Source organism: Delphinapterus leucas, chromosome 7 (genome assembly GCF_059928025.1).
Source record: "Delphinapterus leucas isolate spDelLeu-1000000601 "Yukka" chromosome 7, BTC_Dleu_Yukka2, whole genome shotgun sequence".
Taxonomy (NCBI): domain Eukaryota; kingdom Metazoa; phylum Chordata; class Mammalia; order Artiodactyla; family Monodontidae; genus Delphinapterus; species Delphinapterus leucas.
Genome location: NC_143135.1, coordinates 49,386,663 through 49,408,591, shown reverse-complemented (window position 1 = coordinate 49,408,591; position 21,929 = coordinate 49,386,663). Strand labels below are relative to the sequence as shown.

Below are 21,929 nucleotides of genomic sequence, written 5' to 3'. Positions count from 1 at the left end.
CCCCGGCTCCCGACTTACCGCGATGCGGTGGGGGACGAGAAGTGTCAGGAGTGAGGACCTAGGCCCGTCTGCCACCCGCCGCTCAGAGAGCAGCGCGCGGCCGTCACAAAACCGTCGCCGCCGCCACCACCTCCGCTACCGACCGCCGCTTCGGGCGCAGCGCGCAGAGGGCCCGACTGCGTCACACGCCGCCTGCCGTCAGAGGCTCGCTGCGGGCGCTCCGCCCTCGCTGTCTGCTCATTGGCAGATACCGCCGCCACTCTAGGCCCACCCTGTTATTCATTGGACCTAGAGTCTTTTGAAACCGAACGTGAGGGCTGTCTTTGGGAGACTGGAGAGGGGGAAGAGGAGGGACGGAAGGAATTAGGGGGAGGAAGCGGGTGGGGCAGTGGGAGGGACATGAAGTACGGCCCCTCGCCGCCGCGGTTGGCTGGGAGGGAGTCGTGACGTCACAAGGGCCCCTAGAGGTAGGCTGGTGAGTGGCTACATCGGGCGGGGGGAGGGGAGAAGAGTGATGACGCTATGCTGAGGCTCCGCCCCCTTTTTTGGAGCGGAGAGACTCGGGTTGCTGATGCTCGGGCCAATCAGAGTGAAGGCTCCAGGATGGCATGGTAACTATTCTACCCTTACTTTTCCCCAGTCCTCGGGCTGTGACGGGAAAGCTCCCCCGTTGTCTTGCCCTTACTTCCTGGCCAGACCACGTGCGGAGCTGGAGGGACCTACTAGGAGGTCTATCTGCGTAGCTCACCTGCAGCTGCTCCGAGGCCCGCAAACCTGGCCTCCTTGTCTCCTGACCCATGCCAGCCCCAACACAACCTTTCCCTCTCTGAATCCCTAGAATGGACGTTAGGAACATTAGAGGTGCCTTAAGGGAATGGTTCAGCTTAGAGTTTGGTACAAATGACAATTCTCGGAACTTCTTTCCCACCTGCACTTTAGGAACCCCTACTTATTCTTAAAGTCTAGTTGAAATGTTCCCGCTTCTCTGGGATCTCTCACAGCTAGTTGGAGTAATGCTTGGGCAGGCCTCTGTTACAGCCTTGTTACTTTGTATTCTGTTATTTACTTTCCTGTCTTCTGGTGCCGGGCTCTTGAAGTCCAGAGCTTCATTTTCAAGTTGGTGTTCCTTTCCCTCAAGGCCTAGCCCAGAGCAGAAGCCTGATATCTCAAGGGGGTGGGTTGAGCATGTTCTAGAAACTAGATCTAGTGACTGTGGGTCCCACACAAAATAGCAGGGACTGTGTTCAGAAAGAAAAACCTATTAGGATTACCGCTCCACCACCCCCTCCTCCTTGGACATATCTACAAAATTGAAATGGGCCTTGCCCAAAACATGGATAAACTTAAATCACCCTGGGTTTTCAGTGGTGGCAAGGGATTAGAGTTACTTAGTCAAAAAGTGAACACACCATTGTAAAGCAGTTATACTCCAATAAAGATGTTAAAAAAAAAAAAAAGTGGAGTGATCTGGTAGTAAAGGTAAAATAAGATAATGGATGGAAGAAACCTAGTGCATTGTAGATGTTCAGTAGGTGCTTGAAGGAAGAAAAAAATAAATATGTGGATGGTCAAATAGGAAAGCTAAACATCTGACTCCAGACACCTTTCCCCAACTACTCCATCCAAACATGACTCCTTTCCCTCCACCCTCCCTTGCCTATATTCAGCATCAGAAAGTCATTAGGTCTCCCTGGAGAGTTACAGTAGCTTCCTCACTGCCCTCCTGAACCTTTGATTTCTCACCTTCCAATCCTCAAACCCAGCTCTGTTTAAGGCTCTCCTCTGCTTATTTATTCTGATGTCCCTAAGGCCAGCCACACAGCATAGGTGTACATTAAATGTTCGATGCATGAATGAGAGAATTATTTTCTTAAATAGAAAAGAAGTATGGGACTTTTGAGTCAGAGAACCCTGGGTTTAAATCTGAGCCCAACCATGTATTAACTGTATGAACTTTGGGCAAATTTCTTAACCCCTCTGAACCTCAGTTTCCTTGTCTGTAAAATGGGAGTAATAATTGTACTTGCCTCACAGAGTTGTGAGAATTAAATGAGCTGAGGCATATGGTAACTGGTACACAGGTACCCTCAATAAATGATAGATATTATTTGTATTCTTTAAAAATGTTAAGGAATTCCCATTCTAAATATTCTAAGACATGGATTCTGACACAGAAAAGGAGCTCAGAAATATGTCTTGTGTGAGTGAGTGTATTTAGTCCAGAGTACTAGCAGGTGTGCAGGAGCTGGGTCCCTTAAGTAGTGTATACTTATTGGAAGACTGGAGGGAGAGACACTGGACAAGGAGTGCTCCAGGGAGGAGTTTCCTGTGATCATGGTGATTTCTAAGTAGAAGGACCTCTTGTAGGTACTCTGGTAGGCATGTGGCCTACAAGCTCATCATTCCCAGGGACTTCTGCCCCAGGAAGGACTTCTTTGTGGACCAGGGCTTCCTAGGCCCACATAGTCTTACTCTGCCTAATTCTCATAACACCCCTTTTGATTGTCATCTTCTGCCTTCTTCTCCTCTAAAGCCAAGGAATTTGGTGCATGTTCTCAAAAGCTTGCTGAGCCAAGCTCTGTCCTGGGCATTAGGAGCCCAGAGATGTCCACCGCTCAACACTCTGCCGTGGCCAAGAGAGACAGAGCTAAGTAAAGTCCATTTCTGTCCTGGAAGCTTCCAGTCTCTCTCACACATGCCCTGAGAGCTCACTCTATGCAGCTCTGAAGGATTGATGCCCAGGGAGGATAGAGACCTGTAAGGACTGCAGAATTATAAAAGAACACGAGACTTCCTTCCAGAGAGATGATTCTAAATTTCTTATATGGTACATTGGAAAGAGCAGCAGAGTTAGATTCAAACAGATCTAAGTTCAAGTCCTAGATCTGCTACTTTTTAGACCTTGCACAAATTATTTAATTGTTCTGTGCACCAGTTTCATTGTCTATAAAGTGGGCACAATAATTTCTGTTTCATAAGGTGCTTGTGAAGGTCAAATAAGATCATGGAATTTGCAAAGGACTGGGCCCCTGTTTGGTACATGGTAAGCATGCAGTAAATGTTGATTTCCTTCTTTTCCTATAACTTGATAAGGAAGGGTGATGTTTATAAATGACATATAATTAGATTTATATAAATCTTGTGTGAATATCTGACTTTAAACTAGAGCATTTAGTCAATTGCATTTAACGAATTTACTGGTATATTTAGGATTTTATCTAACATTTTAGACTTTCTGTTTGCCCCAGATGTTCTGTTTCTGTGCTTTTTAAAAAAAAATTTTTTTTTTGGTAAAAATAACTGCCATTTACTGAGGCCAAGCTCTTTGCCAGATTTTTATTTTTAAATTGAGATATAATTTGCATAATATAACATTCACCCATTTGAAGTGTACAATTCAGAGTTTTTTAGTATATTCACAAGGTTGTGCAACTACCAGCACTATATAATTCCAGAACATTTTCATAATCCCAGAAGAAACCCCAGGCCCATTAGCAATCATTCCCCATCTCCCCCTTCCCCCCAGCTCCTGGCAATTTACTAGTACACTTTCTGTCTCAATGGATTTGCCTATTCTGGACATTTCATTATAAATGGAATCATAAAATACGTGGCCTTTGTGTCTGACTTCTTTCACTTATCATAATGTTTCAAAGTTTCACCCATGTTTATAGGAGAATAATATTCCATTTTATGAATATACCATATTTTGTTTATACAGTCATGAATTGGATGGCATTTGAGTTGTTTCATCATGGATAATGATTATTCCATTATTCCACTATGAATAGTACTGCTATGGACATTCATGTAAAAGTTTTTTGTGGACATGTGTTTTCAATTCTCGTGTTTATACCTAGGAGTGGATTTGCAGGGTCATATAGTAACTCTATATTTAGCTTCTTGAGGAGCTGCCAAACTGTTTTCCAAACTGGCTGTACCATTTTACATTCCTGCCAGCCACATCTTTGCCAACACTTGTTATTTTCTTTTTTCTGTCTTTTTAAATTATAGCCATGCTAGGGTGGTGTGAAGTGGCATCTCACTGTGGTTTTTTTTATACGTTTCCCCGGTGGCTAATGATGTTGACCATCTTTTCATGTGCTTATTGGCCATTTAAATCTCCTTTCTTGCATTCTTTTGGATTACTTCATTTTTATTCCTGCATCAGTTTGGAAATTAAATTCTTTTTCTATTATTTTAGTGATAGCCCTAGAAATTACTGCATTCATGCCTAACTCACTAAAGTGTCATGCTAATCTATACCTTTATAGGAAGGGTAGAGTTTGCTGAGACAAGGAAAAGATGCATTCCATGCCAGATGAACAGGGAGAACAGAGATGTGGGACCAGGAAAGAGCTCAGTGTATGCATGGGTGCAAACTGGGACTTCATCCTAGAAGTGATAGGGGAGGGGCTTTACTGGTGGCGCAGTAGTTAAGAATCCACCTGCCAATGCAGGGGACACGGGTTCGAGTCCTGGTCCGGGAAGATCCCACATGCCACGGAGCAACTAAGCCCGTGAGCCACAACTACTGAACTGAAGCCCGCGCGCTTAGAGCCCGTGCTCTGCAATAAGAGAAACCACTGCAATGTGAAGCCTGCACATCGCAACGCTCGCCGCAACTAGAGAAAGCCCGCTCTCAGCAACGAAGACCCAACACGGCCAAAAATAAATAAATAATTTTTTATAAAAAAGAAGTGATAGGGAAGCTAAAGAATGTTCTATAGAACAATGAAGATGTAATTACTATTTGAGGCAGAATGGAGCTAGAGCAAGATGGGTGAGCCTAGGGTAAACAGTTTAAAGCCATCCAAGAAGGATGTCTCTGCCATGAGAAAGATCTCTGGGAAGAAAAAAAGAACACTCCTCCTCAACCCAGGAAGACTTTCCTAAGGCTGCCCAGGAGGCAGGGCAGCGTTTGGCCTGAAATTGGATGCTTTTAGCACTTTTTCTGTCTCTGTCGCTTTACCTACCTCCCACCCCCACCCCGAGCCATGCACCCTCTGCCTCCACCCTCTATTCCCAGCAGTCATTCTTCAAAGGCCTTTCTTGCAGTTCCTAAATCTCTTCTTGACATATCTAAATCCTACCCATCCTTCAAAATCCAGTTCAATTAAATCAATCTAGCAAATATTTTCTGGACTCGTACTGTATGCCCATGCCTGGGCTAAGCTGAGAGATTCAGAAATAAACGGAACAGGTGGAGGTTCTGTCCTTAAATGAGCTCCCAGGAGGGCCAGGGAAACAGGCAACAGATTATTTTGCTTCAGTGTGGTTAGAGCCCTCATAAGGGTGTGATGGAAGGCCATCCAAGGCTGCCTGAGGAGTGGGGAGGTGGGCAGATCATGGGGGGTAGGGAGAGATAAGGAGGAAGTTAAACAAAGCTCCATGGAAGAGGTGAGTGTAGTTAGAATGTAAAACAAGTGGTTGCTGGGGTAGAGGATGGCCACGTTATGAAGGATACTGAACATCACACTAAGGAATTTGCCCTTGATGCTAAAAGCCATGAAAATTTACTACTTTGCCACAAGGCACAAGGGCGGGACATGATCAGATCTGTGTCGTAAGAAGAGCCAATGTGGCTAATGGGGAGAATGATGGAGAGATAGGAGGGTAGTGAAGGAGTGAAGGAGATCTCCTACAGGAAGCTTTCCTTGACAACTATATCCCACCTTCACTTCCCCTCTTCTGCCCCCCACCTCTACACCGCCCTATGCTCCTGGGGGCTGGAACATCCCTGAAAACAAATGCTCAGTGAGCTTGGGATATCTGGTATGTGTATGTGGAAAGGGGAGTGGAGCAGTGATCATGGCTAAAGCTTGAAGAGAGTGGTGCTGTTTCAGGCACAGGCCTCTCTGGGATATGTCCAGGCACCAGGCAAACCAACCAGGAGGGAGGAGACACTGAAAGGCTTCAACAGCAGCAGCAGCTACTTGGACAATGGACAAATGCCAGTTCAGCAAACACTGAGAGCGTCCTGAATAAGGTCGAGCCTAGATGCTTAGATGCTTGTTCGATTTTTTAATCTGTAAAATGGCTTTCATCAAACCTACCTCATCAGATTATTAAGAGGCTCAAATAAGAGAATGCATATATAGTCCCTGGCACATAGTAAGAACTCATCTTTTTCTTCCACTTTTCCTCATATAAATCAAGTAGGTGATAGTCTTTCAAACTGACAGTGGAGGAAACAGATTCAGAGAGGGTCAGTGACAGCTGAGGTCAGACAGTTCGGAAAAGGCTCAATCAGGACAAATTCAGACTGTTGCTGACACATCTAGCTGTCATCAACCTGGCACACTGCTCTATTACCTCATCTAATTCTCACAACAACACTATAATGTGGATATTCCTAAAACCATTTTACAGATGAGGAAACAGACTCAGGACTGTATGGTGGGGAAGTGCCCAAATCACCAGAGAATTAAAGGCCAGTTAGAGCACCTCAAGTTTCAGGCACTGGGGGGTAGTCTAGAGGCAGGGAGAAGAGACCCAGCCTCAGGGAATGGTACTTAGAGCCAAAGGAACAGACAAGGGGTTAAGACCGGCAACAGGGGCCAGGAGCAGGCATGTGTGGGTTGGAGCTAGACAAAGAGCATCACGTGAAGCCCCAAGGAAGAAAACCTAAATCCAGTTATCAAAACTAAATGGGAGTGGTTCTTTCAGTAACAATTAGTTTTACTAATTGTTCATTTGCCCTGACTTTAAAGGCCGGGGTGGGGTGGGGTGGGGTGGCAGAATTCAAGTCAAGAAAACTATTTTTTTTAGAATAAGACACCTTCTCTGTAGACTTAGACCCCCAGGAGTGAGCACGATATCTCTGGGTCCCCCACCATTACCCAACCCAGGGCCTGTCACAGAGGGGGCCTAGGCTGAGTAAATGAACAAGAGTGGATGCATGCAAAAGGGCTCTGGCAAGTTAATCAAATTCGGGCCTTTGTTTCCCCGAATTAACAGTATATGGTGATTAAGGGAATGGCCTCAGGTGCCAGACTCGAATCCTGGTTTCTGACACTTACTAGCTGTGTGAGTAGGTAACTCATCTTCTCTGTTTTCCATTGGTGAAATGGAGATATTAATAGTATCTACCTCATAGGGCTTTTATCAGGATTAAATGGGATAGCATAAAAGAGTAGAAAAGTGCCTGGGACACCGGGGGTGCTCAAAATGTGCTAATTATTACTGTGGGGATTTAAACGGGAAAAATGTGATGGTAACGGTGTCTAGGTCAGATGTCCTCCACCTGCTGCAGGTGCTCTGACAATCCCACATTGTAACTGTAGGAGGGATTACTGGTCCCTTCATTCTTTTTCCCCCTTGAGGTAGGATGGTCTTTACAAAGGTAGCCAAGAGTCCCCCTCAGATTCCTTTAGGGGGTCAGTCAGGGTGGGGAAGGAACCCTGGCTGCGGGCTGGTTTCTGGGGATCAGCCCTCTCATGGTGAAGAGAACCAGGACTAGGGTGGGGTTGGGGGGCAGGAGACCCGCTCTCTGCATTTCGACAGGCGGGACAGGGCGCCCTCTCCTGATCAAAGGTGGGAATAGCTGTGGCCCAGAGTTTCTCCGGTGGGTCCCACGGGATCTCGTTCCCTGTGAGGCACTCTTCCCTTTGCTGAAATGCCCCGATTGGGCTCTGGGGAGCAAAGTTTGGGGAAGGGGCGCCGAGGCTGGGGCCAAACTGGTTTAAGGTTTAAGAAGTGCGAAACTGGATAATTTCGTCTAGGTTGGGGTGGGAGGTGGGTAGAGACTGGGGTCAGGAAATGAGAGAATTCGAGGTCCTGTTGAATTAATTTTATGTTCTTTCAACAGGTGATGGAACGCAGCCGAGAGGTAAGTGACAAGGTGGCTGATCCAACGTGTCAGACCCAGGTGTCCAGTGCTCTTCCGGCTGCCCCCATGCAGCCGGAATTAGTGGGGCTGACCAGTGCTGGATCGGCATGGCATGAGGGGACGCCAGATTAAGGGGGACAGCCCGTGGTCCCGGGCCGCAGAAGCGGGGAGGGGCCAGCAGAGGATCTGGGTGCTGTTTCCTTCCCAAGTTCCGCCCCAAGCGCGCCGGCCCCGCCCCCGCCGTTCCCGCTCCGACCCGCCCCCCACCGCTCGCCCCCCGGGCCCGGCCTGGGCTTCCCCCGGGTGCTCCCTGCTCTCGGACTGCGCCGGCGCGGCCTCCTCGCCGCCACGGCCTGGGTGAGTATGGAGATGGGTGTGCTGGACTGCCGGGCAGCCCCACTTGGGGGAGCTCGGCCACGCGGTCTGGCCTCCGCGGGGCCCGGCCCCGGGCTGTGGGGATCCTGGTGTCTGTCCAGGACCTGCTGCTGTGCCCGCTGGGGTAGCTGACCCCTTTCCCCTCTGCTCCCTGACAGGGGCCCGATGTTCCAGAGTGAGCTCTCCCTTCTTCACCCCGCCGGCACTCCTGGTCCAGATTCTTCCTTAGGTGCCCCAGGAGAGAGGTGCCGGGGACCTGCAACCCTTTAGATTAGTTTCAAATCCCAACTCTGCCAGCTATTAGCCTGTGACCTTGAGCAAATGTTAACCTCCCTGAGCCTCACTTGCCTCTTCTGTAAAATGGAAATATACAGGCTATAGCTAGCGCCTACCTCATAGAGTTGTAGTGAGGATTAAAAGAAACAATGTATATCTAGTGCTAAGCAGGGTGCCTAGTACTCAGAAGGCACCCGGTAAGTGTGGATTTGGATTGGAGGCTGAGAAGATCTTTGAGGATCTTTGGAAATAAGGTAGGGATACTCCTAAGAAAGCAGTTTTCAGTTAAGTGGTAACTGTGTGGAAGTTAGAGTTGACTGGGGCTGGACAGCTGCCCTTCAGATAGTGAGCTCCCTGTCCTGAAGCCTGGGAGAGTAGAATGACCTAGTTGGTATGGCCTTATTAGTCATCCAAACCACAAGATCCCCATGTTGTACAACTGTGAAAACAGGCCCAGAGTGGTTAGGTGACTTGCCCAAAGTCACACAGCTAAAAGGGAGGTTAGGCATACCTCCAACAAGTGGAACAGACTGTTCCTCAAACCTTATCAACCCCTGCCTTGGGCACTGCCTAGTCATTCCCTGAGGATCCGGTCTTTGGTTTGGGGGTCCCAGTGATTCCTGAGGGGTCCAGAGCAGCTGGCTTCAGGAAGGGATGTTGGAAGGGGGGACTAGTACCATTGCAACCACAGAATCTGGGTTTCAGCTGGGTGGGGAAGGTCTTTGGGGATGATCCAAGGACTGTAGGAATGTGCTTGATTTGGGAGGGCCACCAGAGCCACTTCCACCGCTCCTGGGAAACCCCCGGCCCGCAGAAGGAGGAAGGAGGTTGAGCAGTTGGGGCAGGCTGCCTGATGGAGCCTGGCAGAGAGGTGGGTGGAGGAAGATGGATGAGAGGCATATCCACCTGGCTTGTTCCAGATGCCATGAGGCCAGCCTCCTGGAGGTCAGAGTTCTTCCTGAGGGTGGCACTAGGAGAGAGTCCTGAGGGCGGGGCCAGGAAGAGCTAGGACTTGATCTCCAGGCAAGGTCCTGGAGTCCAGAAGGGCAGGTTCTTTATGTATCCGGAGCCAGCCCTAGTTTGGCAACTAGAAGCCTAAATTCTGAGGATGGCTTTCCCTCAGGTTCAGCATATGGCTTTGAGGAAAGACCTTCCTCTCTCTGTGTCTTGGTTCCTCTGTCTTTAAAATGGGAACAGGGCTGACTGACTCATTTATATAGGATTTGGTTTTTTAGTTTTTTTCCTCCTATGGACAGGTACCCCTTCACTTTTCCCTCCTAACCTGACCTCTCTGCCCAGAGCTCTGGCCCAGAGAGCAAAGGGTCAAGGAAGGTGAGAGCTGCAATTTGTGACACTGTGAGCTCCACATCTGCCCACTGCTGGCTCTTCCTTCTATTTGCTATGTGACCCTGAGCAGGGTCCTGCCCCTCTCTTGGCCTCAACTTCCCCTTCTATACACTGAGGGGGTCCGGGCTAGGATTGCTGGTATATACTTGGCTAGTAGTATAGTGCATGACCTCATATCCTCATCTGAGTGGGGGAGTGCAGTGGGGAGGAGCCCAGTCCTCAGGAGCCCTTACCTAGTCTCCAGAGGGGAGCGGTCAGGCCCCTGGGCACTGGGAAGCCTCCAGAAGCTGACCAGGCAGCTCTCTCTAGCAAACAGCAAGCCCAGGCTAGCACCAGGCCTGATTCTGCAAAGCCTTTCACCCTCAGAGCACGTGAGGCAGCGGGTGGGGACAGGCAGGGGGTTGAGGTTCTGCTGGCTTCCATGGAGTCCTTGCTGCTGTGGACTGCGGTGCAGGCACACAGAGCACACAGAGCTGGGAAGGGATTGAAGGGGCAGAAGCACCCCGGGCTGGTGGGTGAAGCAGTGAGAGCTGATAGGAGGCCCTGAAACATGGAGGTTCCAAGGCCTGGGGGAGGAGATGGGCCATTCTGTTCACTGGGAGGTTTTAGGATTGGTTCCTGAAACAAGAGAGACTAGTTCAACCGGCTCCTGTAGTACTAGGCCTGTCAAGCCAGGCCTAGGGATGAGAAGAAGTTTTCCCAATCTATTCCGGCTTCATCTTAGCACAGATTTGGTTCATTGTCTTTCCTCTGAAATTGAGGGGTGAATGTTCTCATGGGATTCTCAGTCCATCTTCCTCATCCAAGGCAGTAGCTGTCCAAGTAGTACTAGGCCTGTCAAGCCAGGCCTAGGGATGAGAAGAAGTTTTCCCAATCTATTCCGGCTTCATCTTAGCACAGATTTGGTTCATTGTCTTTCCTCTGAAATTGAGGGGTGAATGTTCTCATGGGATTCTCAGTCCATCTTCCTCATCCAAGGCAGTAGCTGTCCAAGTTTAGGGGTTAGGTGGCTTCCTTCTCAGACTCTCCACCCCATAGCATAGCTAAGCTGAGGACTGAGCACAAGGGCTAGCTTCACCACTGAGTCCCAACCTCACTACCTTGGGCCCTGACAGCACACCACTCCATCCCCAGGTCTGACAAGATGTACGAGGTCCCACTGCCACTGGATCGGGATGGGACCCTGGTCCGGCTCCGCTTCACCCTGGTGGCCCTGGTCACGGTCTGCTGTCCACTTGTCGCCTTCCTCTTCTGCGTCCTCTGGTCCCTGCTCTTCCACTTCAAGGAGACTACGGCCACACACTGTGGGGTAGGGCTTGTGGAGGGGGGCACTGATACCTCATGTTCAGGCCCAATCAGATCTATTTTGGATCCTGATTCTGTTGTAACAGGATTAGCCATCAAACATACTGGGCTGCTGGGGGGATGCCTGCAAATTGAGGTCCCAAGGAATAGTCTCCCTCCACCTTCAACAGAGGTCATTGGGGGCCAGGGTCCCTGAAGTTGGGCAGCCCCAGAACCCCGAACCCAATCCTTAGTTCATAGAGGGGCAGATTCAGCAGCCCCAGGGTTTTCTGGGGGACAGAGAAAAAAACTGGGCTAGAGGGCATTTGGGGCTTTTTAGTGCGGCACCGTGGGCTGTGCCTGTCCCTACGGGAATGTGATTATGTATATGTGCATGTGTTAACTGTGAGGGACATGACTATAATGGCTTTGAGTGGGCTATGTGTGTGAGAGAGACTATATCTGTGTCTGTCTGGTTGGGGACCTGATTATGTGTGTGTACATGTGTTTTCTGGGGTAGGTCCCATGACCTCTGAGGTTCCATAGGTGGCCATACACCCTCTTGGACAGGGATATAGGGTGCTGGGCCAGGAAGAAAGTTGTGAGAGTTCTTTCTCTGTATGTTATGGGTGTAAATGGGGTGAGACCTGTGTGGACCTTTGTTATCCTGCTAGTTCATCCACTGACTCTGTATATTACCTGAATTTCAGAGGCTGAGCCTCAGTTTCCCCATGTCTATCAGGGTTGCTAATTCCTGTCCTCCTCCTTCTCAGGGTTAGTGTAGCGCTCCAGGTGGAGGAAATAAGAAAGTGGTTTGGGAAATGTGAAAGGGGAGGAGCAGAAGGAGGAAGAGGAAAAGGAGATTGTCAAGTTGGAAGACAGGGCAGGAGAGGAAGTTAGCCAAGGGTCTCTAGGTGGGAAAGAGGCAGAGCCTGGACATGGACCCTTGAACTAGCCTCACAGAGAGCTCAGAAGGCCCCCAATCAGCTGAGCTTCCACCTTCCTATAAAGAGCATTTGCTTGAGAAAAAGGGGTACAACCAGGAGTGGGATCTGGCTGGCAAGCATGGGGGCCCACTTCTTTTGTTCATATGACTTCAAGTTTTCCCTCTTCTTGATTTGTCAGTGGGTAGATGTGGGCCTTGAGTTGTGGGCAGCCAGCCTGGTGAGACTCAGGGCTGGGAGCTATCAGAAAGAACAGGACTGGAAGAAAAGGGGGTGACCAGGTGATCAGAGGGGGAAGATCAGAAAGGATCCATCCAACAGCCTCTCCTGACCTAGTTCTCACCTTAGATAATGCATCAAATGTTCTATTACCCTGGCCAACTCCTATTCATCCTGCAAAACCCTTCTCATATGTCTCCTCCTCCAAAAAGCTTTCTGCAGCCTCCATGGGGCAAGCTTAATCACTCCCTCCTCTGGGTGCCCATAGTTCCAGGTGTTCTCTCTGATATAGTTCTATCACATTATCTTTGTGTCTCTCTTCCCTACTAGGCTGGGAGCTCCTTGAAGATGGGCACTGCATCTGAATCAGAAAGTATTTGTTGAGGGACTTCCCTGGTGGTCCAGTGGTTACGACTTTGTGCTTCCACTGCAGGGGGCACGGGTTTGATCCCTGGTCGGGGAACTAAGGTCCCGCATGCCACACAGCGCGGCCAGGGGAAAAAAAAGTATTTGTCGAATAAATGGATAGGACTCCACCCCCCTGACACACACACACACACACACACACACACACACACACACACACACACACATCAGCCCTGGGAAAAGGAAGGCAGGATATAATGCAGTCATAGTCCATACAGAGAATTATAATATTTGTATGGCATATGGAGTTAGACGGAGTAGGCTGTTTGCTCTGGTCCTCGTGGCTGGCTCCAAATGATAATGGGATCAGTAACCTCAGCATACTTATAACCCATTCTCAACATACTAGATAGGGAGCTAAGGCATAGGTAGCTGCTGGAAGGGTACCTGGCCTCTCTGGGGCAAGACTAGGCCTAGTGACCCCAGGGGTATTTTGTCCCTACTCCCTGGGACTACTATGATGGATACACCTGGGAATTTTCACATATACTCTGAATTTTTCACCCAGAGAATCCCAGGAATGGCCAACTGAGGAATGAAAGAAGTAGCCTTAGTCTATAATTACCAATAGATGACATTGCCTCTGCTTGCACATCCCCAGTGATGGAGAGCTTCTTTCCTTCTCAGGCAGCTGATTCCGAGGAGACTTAGTAACTAACAATTAGCAAGCTCTTTCTTTTTTTTTTTTTTTTTTTTTTTGCGGTACGCGGGCCTCTCACTGTTGTGGCCTCTCCTGTTGCGGAGCACAGGCTCCGGATGCGCAGGCTCAGAGGCCATGGCTGACGGGCCCAGCCGCTCCATGGCATGGGGGATCTTCCCGGACTGGGGCACGAACCCGTGTCCCCTGCATTGGCAGGCGGACTCTCAACCACTGCGCCACCAGGGAAGCCCAGCAAGCTCTTTCTTATAGTGAGCATACACCCTCTTTCTGGTGAATCTCTGTCCTGGCTCTGGCTCTGCTTTGGGACCCTTGGAGCTACTTTTTCCACCTGGCTTCCAGCCAGCCCTGCAGAGATGGGAAGGCAGTAATGGCGGGGGAGGAGGGTCCCCTGAGTTTACTTTTCTCAGGTAGCATAGCTCCAGTTCCTTCAGGCAATCCTTACAAGACATGTGCCCTGGACTTGGCCCAGTTGATCACTGTTCTCTCCTAGGCCCTGATCTGGGCATAGGACTTCATATGGCCTGGGAAGTACAGCCCAAATCAGGACTGTTCTATTCCTATTACTGGCTGTTAGACCTCTGTTAATGCAGCCTGAGCTGCCACTAGCTGTTTCTGCACAGGTACAGGCTGGACACTGATACCTCATATTCAGGCCTGTCTAGATCTCTTTTGGACCGCGAATCTACTGTTTAAGATTAGCTAGCTCTCTGATGGGGCCCAACAAACATATTCAGTCCTGCTCCAACAGAAAGGGGCTAAATCCTATTCTGCTTTCTCCCTTTCCCTTCCCAGAAACCTGCCTACATGCCTGGACCCAACCCTCAGAAAGGTCCCCACCGCCATGTCTGGCAAAGGGATCCGCTGTGGGCCAACCTTGGCCACTATCATTCTTACCTTTGCAGAGTGTTCTGGGATTTATGACATGGCCTTGTTGGTCGTGGGAAGGCTGTGTGCCCGGGGAAGGCGTGGAGATCCGGGCTCTGTGGGCGGGAGGCAGGCCCTTGGGAACTGGGGGTGGGACCCTCCAGTCTTAGAGCAGTCTCAGTCTGGCTAGAGCCCTCAACCCAAGCCCCGGATCCTTCAGCACCCAGTGTGAGTGTTGCTTAGTGCGCCTACCCCCACCCTGATTCCCTGATGCTGAGCTGGACTAGTAGACTAGGGTTCCCTTAATGGAGGGAGGTCTGAGTCCCCAGGGGAGATTTGGTCCTAGGCCTTTTAATACAAATCTTCCCTCCAGAAGGAAGCCCAGCGTGAAGGGTCACGGTGGTGGCGCAGTGGGGGTGGGGGAGGGAGTTCTCTGCCCAGAGGGAGAGGAAGCAGAAGAAGCCCAGCTGCCTCAGTCTGGGTCTGTCCTTCCTGGGTCTGGTCCAGCACAGGAGACTCAACCTGAGTGGAGAAGGTTCCCATGACCCTCAGTTCCCGAAAATCTTGGATCGGGTGACATGGTCTTCTCAGAGAGGAAGGAGATAGAGGTCTGGGCCTCCGGAGGGACTCTGGTATCTCGGGGTCAGGGTACTGCTGGCCTGAGGCTTGGATCATTCTGAGCCTGGGGGTGGGATGGCTGGTAGCCTGTGGTCCCATTGAAATAGGTTATGGGGCCCTCCCACTGTTCCTAGTTGAACTTGGGTGAAGAGCAGGAATGTGGTCAGACAGGGTCAGTGGGAAGGCTTGGGTCAGTCTGAGCCAAGGTCCTTTATCTGGGTTACTTGGCCTGAAGTAAACCTTGACTTGGAGCCTTAAGCTATCAAGTGGCAAGAGGCCTTAGTCCTAATGTTTGATCCTAGCATAGTTCTGGGCCTTGGTCTTCCCTTCTGTGGAATGGGAATAATAACCCTTCCACCTCTGACCCTTCTCCTGAGTGGGTATGAGGGTAATGGGAATGAGGTTGGCTATCAGAGCTCCCATGTCCAGGCCACTGGGAGCCTCTATTCTCCATACTCTTCAAGAGGTGAACCTATAGAACCAGTGTGCCAAAGGGATTCCTATGAGCTGACCCTGTCTCTCTGCTGTTCCTGCCCCATCTCCCTCTGTACCTCCTCTTCTGCACTGCTTTCCTTTTTCCTTTATGCCCTTCCTACTCTTTATACTCTGGCTCTTCCCTATACTCTGAAAAGCCAGCTCTGGAAAAGGCCCCACTTTCCTAGGCCCAGGTAACCCCACCAGGCCCCAAGTTGTGTCCCTTGCCCTGCCTGGGCACCACTCCCTACAGGATGTTCTCTGCGGCCTCCCAGCCCTTGGACCCCGATGGGACCGTGTTCCGGCTCCGCTTCACTGCCATGGTCTGGTGGGTCATCACTTTCCCCGTGTTTGGCTTCTTCTTCTGCATCATCTGGTCCCTGGTGTTCCACTTTGAGTACACAGTGGCCACTGACTGTGGGGTGAGTGCCAGGCTCCCCAGCACCTGGGTCAGGGCCAGGTCAGGAGATGGTGATAAGGGTGGAATCAGACAGTAGGAGAGAAGGTGGAGGGATAGAGAGAGGGGAGAGGGATAAAAGGATGGTGGGGGGAAAGTCAGAGCTGGGGGGAGTTTGGGGAGAGAGACTCAGGGAAAGTAGAGTCACAGTCCTCCAAGAGTAGAAGAGGATTGTAGAGGGTTACAAGGGAGCAGAGGGGGCCTGGGGGAAGGGAAGAGAGTGGGAATAAGCAGGAGAGATTGCGAGAGGGAGAAGGGGGCTGAAGAAAGACCAGACTGGAAAGGAAGCCAGGACTGAGGAGGTAAGATGAGGCCAGGAGCCAGGAGAAGTAACAGGTGGCTTTAGCCCAGACTAGGGGCCTGACCTGAGAAGACGCCCAGCCCTGCCCTGGCGTCTTCTATCTTTGTTTCTCCTCTGGCAGTCTCAGGCCCCACAACCTATATCCACTCAGAGCTTTGCCAGCTAGAAACCTAGAAGGAGTTCCTGCCTCCAAGAGCAGTCCATCAAGCCTTTCTTGAGGGCCCAGGGGTGGAGGTTCTGTGTCAGGGGCATGGAATTGAACATGGACTTGCCCTTAGCATCTTATTCCTCTGAGAGACAGACCTAGGCACAGACAATCACAACACTGTGAGATGAGATCCCTTCTGTGATAAAAGGGAGCACAGGGATGCGGGGCCCAGGAGAAGCACTTAAACCGGCTTGGATGTTGGAGACTTCCTTCCTGGAGGAGGGGGAATTATTGCTGTGGGGTGAAGAAGGACCTTTGTGAGTGCCAGGCGGACAACTTTTGATTTTATCCAGAGGGCAATGGGGAGCTTTGGAAAAATTTTAAGCAGGGAAGGGACACGATCAGATTTGAGCTTTAGAAGACCATTCTGGCTCCTGAGTGGCGAACAGATTCAACGGCAGGGGGCAAGAGTAGGGAGACCAGTGAGGAAGCTAGTGCAATAGCTCATGGTACAGGGGATACCAGGGCTAAGATGGGAGACTATGAGGTTAGAGAAGAGAGGATGGAGTCCAGAGAAGAGTAGCAAGTAGGATTGACAGGAATGGGAGTTTTTGTCCAGTTGGTGGGGAGGGGAAGGCGTGGTAAGGTATAAAGAAAAGTCATCCATAATTTCAGGGGACTTTTATCTGGGGCCAGAGGAATGAACCTCTAATGGTGAAACATGAGGCTCTGTGATAAGGAAGTTTTGGGACCCTCTCCCTTTATACCATGTGAATTTCTGATCTACTGCCCTGCCATAGATCCACTGAGCCATGTCTTCCAGGCCAAAGGGTTTCTATTCTTGGGGAAAGAGGTTATGCTCCCATCTCTCAGTACCCTTAGCTCTGGGCTTTTGGGGAGGTTTGTGGTGAGCTGTGTACGTGGGCTCTGATATCTCCTCATGTTGCTTGTTGTTGGCATAGTTGGTGAGTGGGCAACTTGTGTATTCGGAATGGCGGGGGTGTATATGAGTATCTGTACCTGATTAAGCATGTGTGTGTGTGTGTGTGTGTGTGTGTGTGTGTGTGTGATGAGGGAGGCAATCCCTGCTCTTAGAATCCTGCCCCCACCCTTAATTTGAGAGGAACTTGTGAGGATGGGACAGGCAGCCACAGGGCCCTAACCCTCATCCTCCTGAGGCATCCCCCTAACTCCGTGCCATCTCTACCCTTTACCTCTTTCCCAGCATCAGTCAGGGCTCTGGGCCCTTGAATACTCTCGGCTCTCCAAGCCAAGCCTTAGATGTTGGTACTGTTCCCCTTAAAGTAGCTGAGATTGGGGCAGGAGTTTTCAAAATGAATATTCTAGAAAGTGGAGGCAACACTCCCACTAATCCTACTCAGGGGACCTACCCAGAGAGGCAGGAAAGTCAAGTAAGGAGGCTTGGAGGTCTCAGAAGTGTCCAGTCAAGATATGATTCCCACCTTACACTCATAAGTCAGCCTTGCCACGTTCAGTAGCCACATAGATCACAGCCAATTTGCAGACTTTTCAGGAAAGTTTGTCTTCTGAAAGCCATCGCTTGTACTCACTACGTGCTAGACACTGCAGATGCCTTGCATACATTATATTTAGTATTCACCGTCCCCTGCAAGGTAGGTGACGTCATCCCTATTTTGCCAATGAGGAAATCAAAGCTCAGAGAGGAGAAGTGACTTGCTCAAGGTCAGCCAGCTAATAAAGGCAGAGCTGGAATGTAGACCCAGGTTTGTGTGGCTCCAAAGCCTCCATGTTGCCCTTCACTGATTACTCAGAGTGAATATCTGAGCCTGGTCTCAAGCTATGGTATCTCAAGCCATGGCCTCGATAGCATCACCCTCTCTCTGAGAGCTCTGCACTTAGCTTCCTCTGACAGTGCTGAGGGGAATCCATCTCCGTTTCTGTGAAGGCTTGTGAGGGCCCTGGCTGGTCCTGTCCCAGGCCCACCCCTGCCCTGTGAGCTTCCTCCATCATTGCCTGCCTTCCCAGCCACTCTGGAGACCCATTCAGTATCCCCACTGGGAGAAAGGAAGGGGTCTTCCAGAACTTCATCTCTGAAGACTTGTCCTGCCATAGTCACAGCAGGGTCATTCCCCCTCTGGGTTTCTGGGCTCTGGCACTGCTCTGGCTCTTGTTGAAGGTCTAAAAAAGTCCACGGAAAGTGTGGGCAACAGACTGGTAGATTCTGCAGTCATGGAATCTTTTAGAAATGCAGATTCTCAGATTCCAGACCTTCTGCATTCTCACACAATTCCAGGTGACTCGTATGCATATTAAAGTTTGAGACATACTGCTCTAGGCCCCTGAGTCTAAGAGATCCTCTTCCTATTCCTGACCTTCCTGTTCCCATCGAAACTACTGTTCATCCATCCCCCATTCTCTCACCCTCCAAAATAAGCAACATCAGTCCTTGCAGCTGTGTGATATTATCTCCTTCCTCAGCTTTAAAGAATGACACTCCAGTTCCTTAAGGAATGAGGGAATTCCAGCCTTTGAGAAAGATGGATGAGAGAGACGCATAAGAACAGGGTCATTTTCTTAGACTACCCCAGGTTAGGAGCACCCATTTTCCTAAACATGACCAGAGTGAATGTATCTTCTGGCCCAGCTTCCCTAGGATCTCACAGCACCCTCTACTACCTTGGTACCCCAGACCAGAAGAACAAGTGAAGCTGGAAGCAGTCAGGAACAGCTTAGCTGGGCAGTGAATCCAGCGCTGTGCCAAGGAAGCTCAGATGCTCTGTGACTCGTTTCTGTCCTTGGGACTGAATCTGGGTTGCTGGGCTCATGGACCCTCCCACAGGACCTTATCCAGGTCACAGCCCTGTGCTGTGGGCTCAGAGAGCATCTGAACCTGCCTGTAGCTTTCCCAGCCACCTGTAGGGAGATGGAGGCGGTCCCACTATGCCCCAGCACAAACCCCAGGCTGGCTAGGGAATGAGAACCAGGCACACTGGGGACCTGGAAGGGGACCTGGAAGGACCTGGAAGGGGAGGTCTCCCTGGAGAGCTCTGGGGCCCTGAAGAAGGACATCCTGGAGGCAGGGGACTGGACCAGAGCCTTCTGAGTGTCAAGGTGATTCCACAGAGAGGAAGATCTCAAGGTGGGTGGGGCCGGCAGGGGGCCGGTGCCCAGATGCTTCACAACTCTCTAGGTGCCCAATTACCTGCCGTCGGTGAGCTCGGCCATCGGCGGAGAGGTGCCCCAGCGCTACGTATGGCGCTTCTGCATTGGCCTGCACTCAGCACCCCGCTTCTTGGTGGCCTTCGCCTACTGGAACCACTACCTCAGCTGCGCCTCCCCGTGTCCCAGCTACCGCCAGCTTTGCCGCCTCAATTTCGGCCTCAACGTCGTGGAGAACCTTGCGCTGCTAGTGCTCACCTATGTCTCCTCTTCCGAGGACTTCAGTGGGTGCCCAGACAAGGGAAGGAGGAGCGGGGAGGGGTTCCGGGAGGGGATGTCCCTGCCCCCCACCCCCGCCCCCCGACCTTACGACGCAGGGCTCTGGGTGCTCCCTGCGGTGCATGCTCCCAGCCCTCCTCTCTCCCTCCAGCCATCCATGAAAACGCTTTCATTGTGTTCATCGCCTCATCCCTCAGTCACATGCTCCTCACCTGCATTCTCTGGCGGCTGACCAAGAAGCACACAGTAAGTCAAGAGGTACGGTCTACTCCTAGTGGGGCTGCAGGCGGCCCAGAGGAAAATCAAGGACACTCGTCCTCAGGATGCGGGTAATGGTGAGGTGGGAAATGGAGTTCTTTTGCAAACTGGGGCTGGGGCTGGGCTTGGGGACAAGTGGAGGGTGATTGATCAGAATCTGGGGCTGTGTTTGGGTAGCATGGGAAAACGGAGAATAGAAGAGGTAGTGCCTCCAAATGGGAGTAGAATGAGGGGCAGCACCCAGGCTGCAGCGGGAACACTGCGTCAGGGGTCTGTGGTCTGTAATAACTCTGGTGCCTCCCCCCAGCCCTGCCCCCCCCCACCCTGTACTTTTCTTCTCCCCACAGCATCTGGAGGTGTTGGGTTGGTGGGTAACTCCAAGTAACTTTCATACTCTGTCCCCCTGAAATGGGAGGGACAGGGACCCCACTGTACCTTGGCCTCATTACACCAAATGCAGGGGTATGAAATGCCCATCATTCCTGCTGCCCCTGCCTCTGCCCCCTTCTATGACCAAAGGAGGCAAGACACAGCCCTTAGGAGTTGGGGCCAAGAGGGGAGGCTGTCCGCACATATCTAACAAGCTGCAGAGTGATCAGACAGCCCATCCCCTAGGAGCGCAAGTCCTACAACTGGAAACAGCGGCTCTTCATCATCAACTTCGTCTCCTTCTTCACGGCGCTGGCTGTGTACTTTCGGCACAACACGTATTGTGAGGCTGGAGGTGAGGCCAGGCGAGGATCCATAGGTGGTCACAGTGGCTAAGGGACAGTTGGGATGTTTTCTGTAATGTGCAGTATGGCAGTGGCAGTGGTCTTGGGGACTGCCTGCCATTGTGTTCTTTGCGTAGTGATGCAGTGGTGGTGATCTATCAAGAGGCCCCTGGGGGGTAGGGAAGGAGGCTTATCATGCCCTGTTCCTTGTGTCCTTCCCACAGTATACACCATTTTTGCCATCCTGGAGTATACTGTTGTCCTAACCAACATGGCGTTCCACATGACGGCCTGGTGGGACTTCGGGAACAAGGAGCTGCTCATTACCTCCCAGCCTGAGGAAAAACGGTTCTAAACCCTTCTCTCCTGCTGGCGAGGAGGCCCACTGCCCAGAGAAACTAGGACAGGATACCACTCTGGCCTTCCCTCACCCCCTGCGTCCTCTCTGAGCCCTACTGAAGCTGGGGTAGAGGGGAAGAAGGGAAGAAAGGCACAGGACAAGGCTTTCCCCGGCCCTACTGGCTTCTCCTTTCCCCCAGCCCACGTGAAGGCACAGGCTCCTTCAAGCAGCATCACCCGTACCTGAGAAGCCCCAAGAAGCTGAGCTGGCAGGAGAGCTCCACCATCTGGTGCTAAAAGAAGTCCTGAGGTTCATAACCACCACCTGGTTCTTGGCCTTTACATAGCCACCTCTCGCTGAGGTCAGGGACCACTGAGCAGTGGCTGCTACCAGAAAACCGCAGCCATTTCTCCCCATGGGGTCATTCACTTGACCCATGCGTCTAATGATCTACTCTGCACATTCAGGCCTGTGACCACATTCCCCTGCTGAGTATGCCCAGGTGTCCCAGACCTGACTTCACCTCTGATATGGTGTATGCCCTTCCCTATCTGAGCCTCCTCGTGTCCGTGTGGATGATGGGGGTGAGGGGTGGGTGGGAGGCTATATGATTTCCGAGGGCTCTGCCAGTCTGTGCTTCTCCCTGTGGAGGTGGTGTTCTGTACCCAAAGGATACAGAAAAAGCACTGGCACAGCATGTATTTCCCTTCCCTTCTGGAATCTCTGGTTCACAGACTCTTCCTCCTTGGCAAAAGGTGCCAGGTAGAGGGGACAGAGGCACAGATTCCTACCCCAAAACGGGCTCTCTGGTGTCCCCCCCCATCCTCCCTACTGCCTTAGGCCCTGTGCTCTTTTGGTTGTACATTTTATTTCAAAGGAAAATAAATTTTTTTTTTTTTTGCCAACAGTCTGGGCTAGGCTTGCTTGTTCGGGGGCTTGTCTCTTTAATGGAACTGAGGGGAGGGACAGGCTC

At 51.0% G+C, this 21,929-nt stretch overlaps 2 protein-coding genes across 23 annotated transcripts in view; one reads left to right on the top strand and one right to left on the bottom strand.

The window, feature by feature from the left end:
- The window catches only part of NUP98 (nucleoporin 98 and 96 precursor), a 99,394-nt gene extending 99,163 nt beyond the window's left edge, over positions 1-231 (bottom strand). For 7 of the 14 annotated variants that reach the window (XM_022565827.3, XM_089915235.1, XM_089915234.1 and 4 more), the window contains exon 1: positions 19-214. The gene's annotated coding sequence lies outside the window, so the exon portion shown is untranslated. Of the gene's footprint in view, positions 1-18 lie in introns of all 14 variants that reach the window. The other 7 variants (XM_022565833.3, XM_022565836.3, XM_022565832.3 and 4 more) reach the window with 3 other exon arrangements.
- A 306-nt stretch (positions 232-537) lies between these two features.
- Positions 538-21,929, top strand: part of PGAP2 (post-GPI attachment to proteins 2) — a 39,737-nt gene continuing 18,345 nt past the window's right edge. The window contains exons 1-8 of one of the 9 annotated variants that reach the window (XM_089915248.1): positions 538-611; positions 7,811-7,831; positions 10,964-11,138; positions 15,573-15,741; positions 19,398-19,650; positions 19,797-19,903; positions 20,519-20,627; positions 20,841-21,273. In XM_089915248.1, coding sequence (XP_089771374.1) covers positions 572-611; positions 7,811-7,831; positions 10,964-11,138; positions 15,573-15,741; positions 19,398-19,650; positions 19,797-19,903; positions 20,519-20,627; positions 20,841-20,971 — 1,005 coding nt within the window. In that variant the 5' untranslated portion in view covers positions 538-571 and the 3' untranslated portion in view covers positions 20,972-21,273. Of the gene's footprint in view, positions 612-7,810; positions 7,832-7,857; positions 8,189-10,963; positions 11,140-15,559; positions 15,742-19,397; positions 19,651-19,796; positions 19,904-20,518; positions 20,628-20,840; positions 21,864-21,929 lie in introns of those variants that run through there. The other 8 variants (XM_089915249.1, XM_089915243.1, XM_089915242.1 and 5 more) reach the window with 8 other exon arrangements.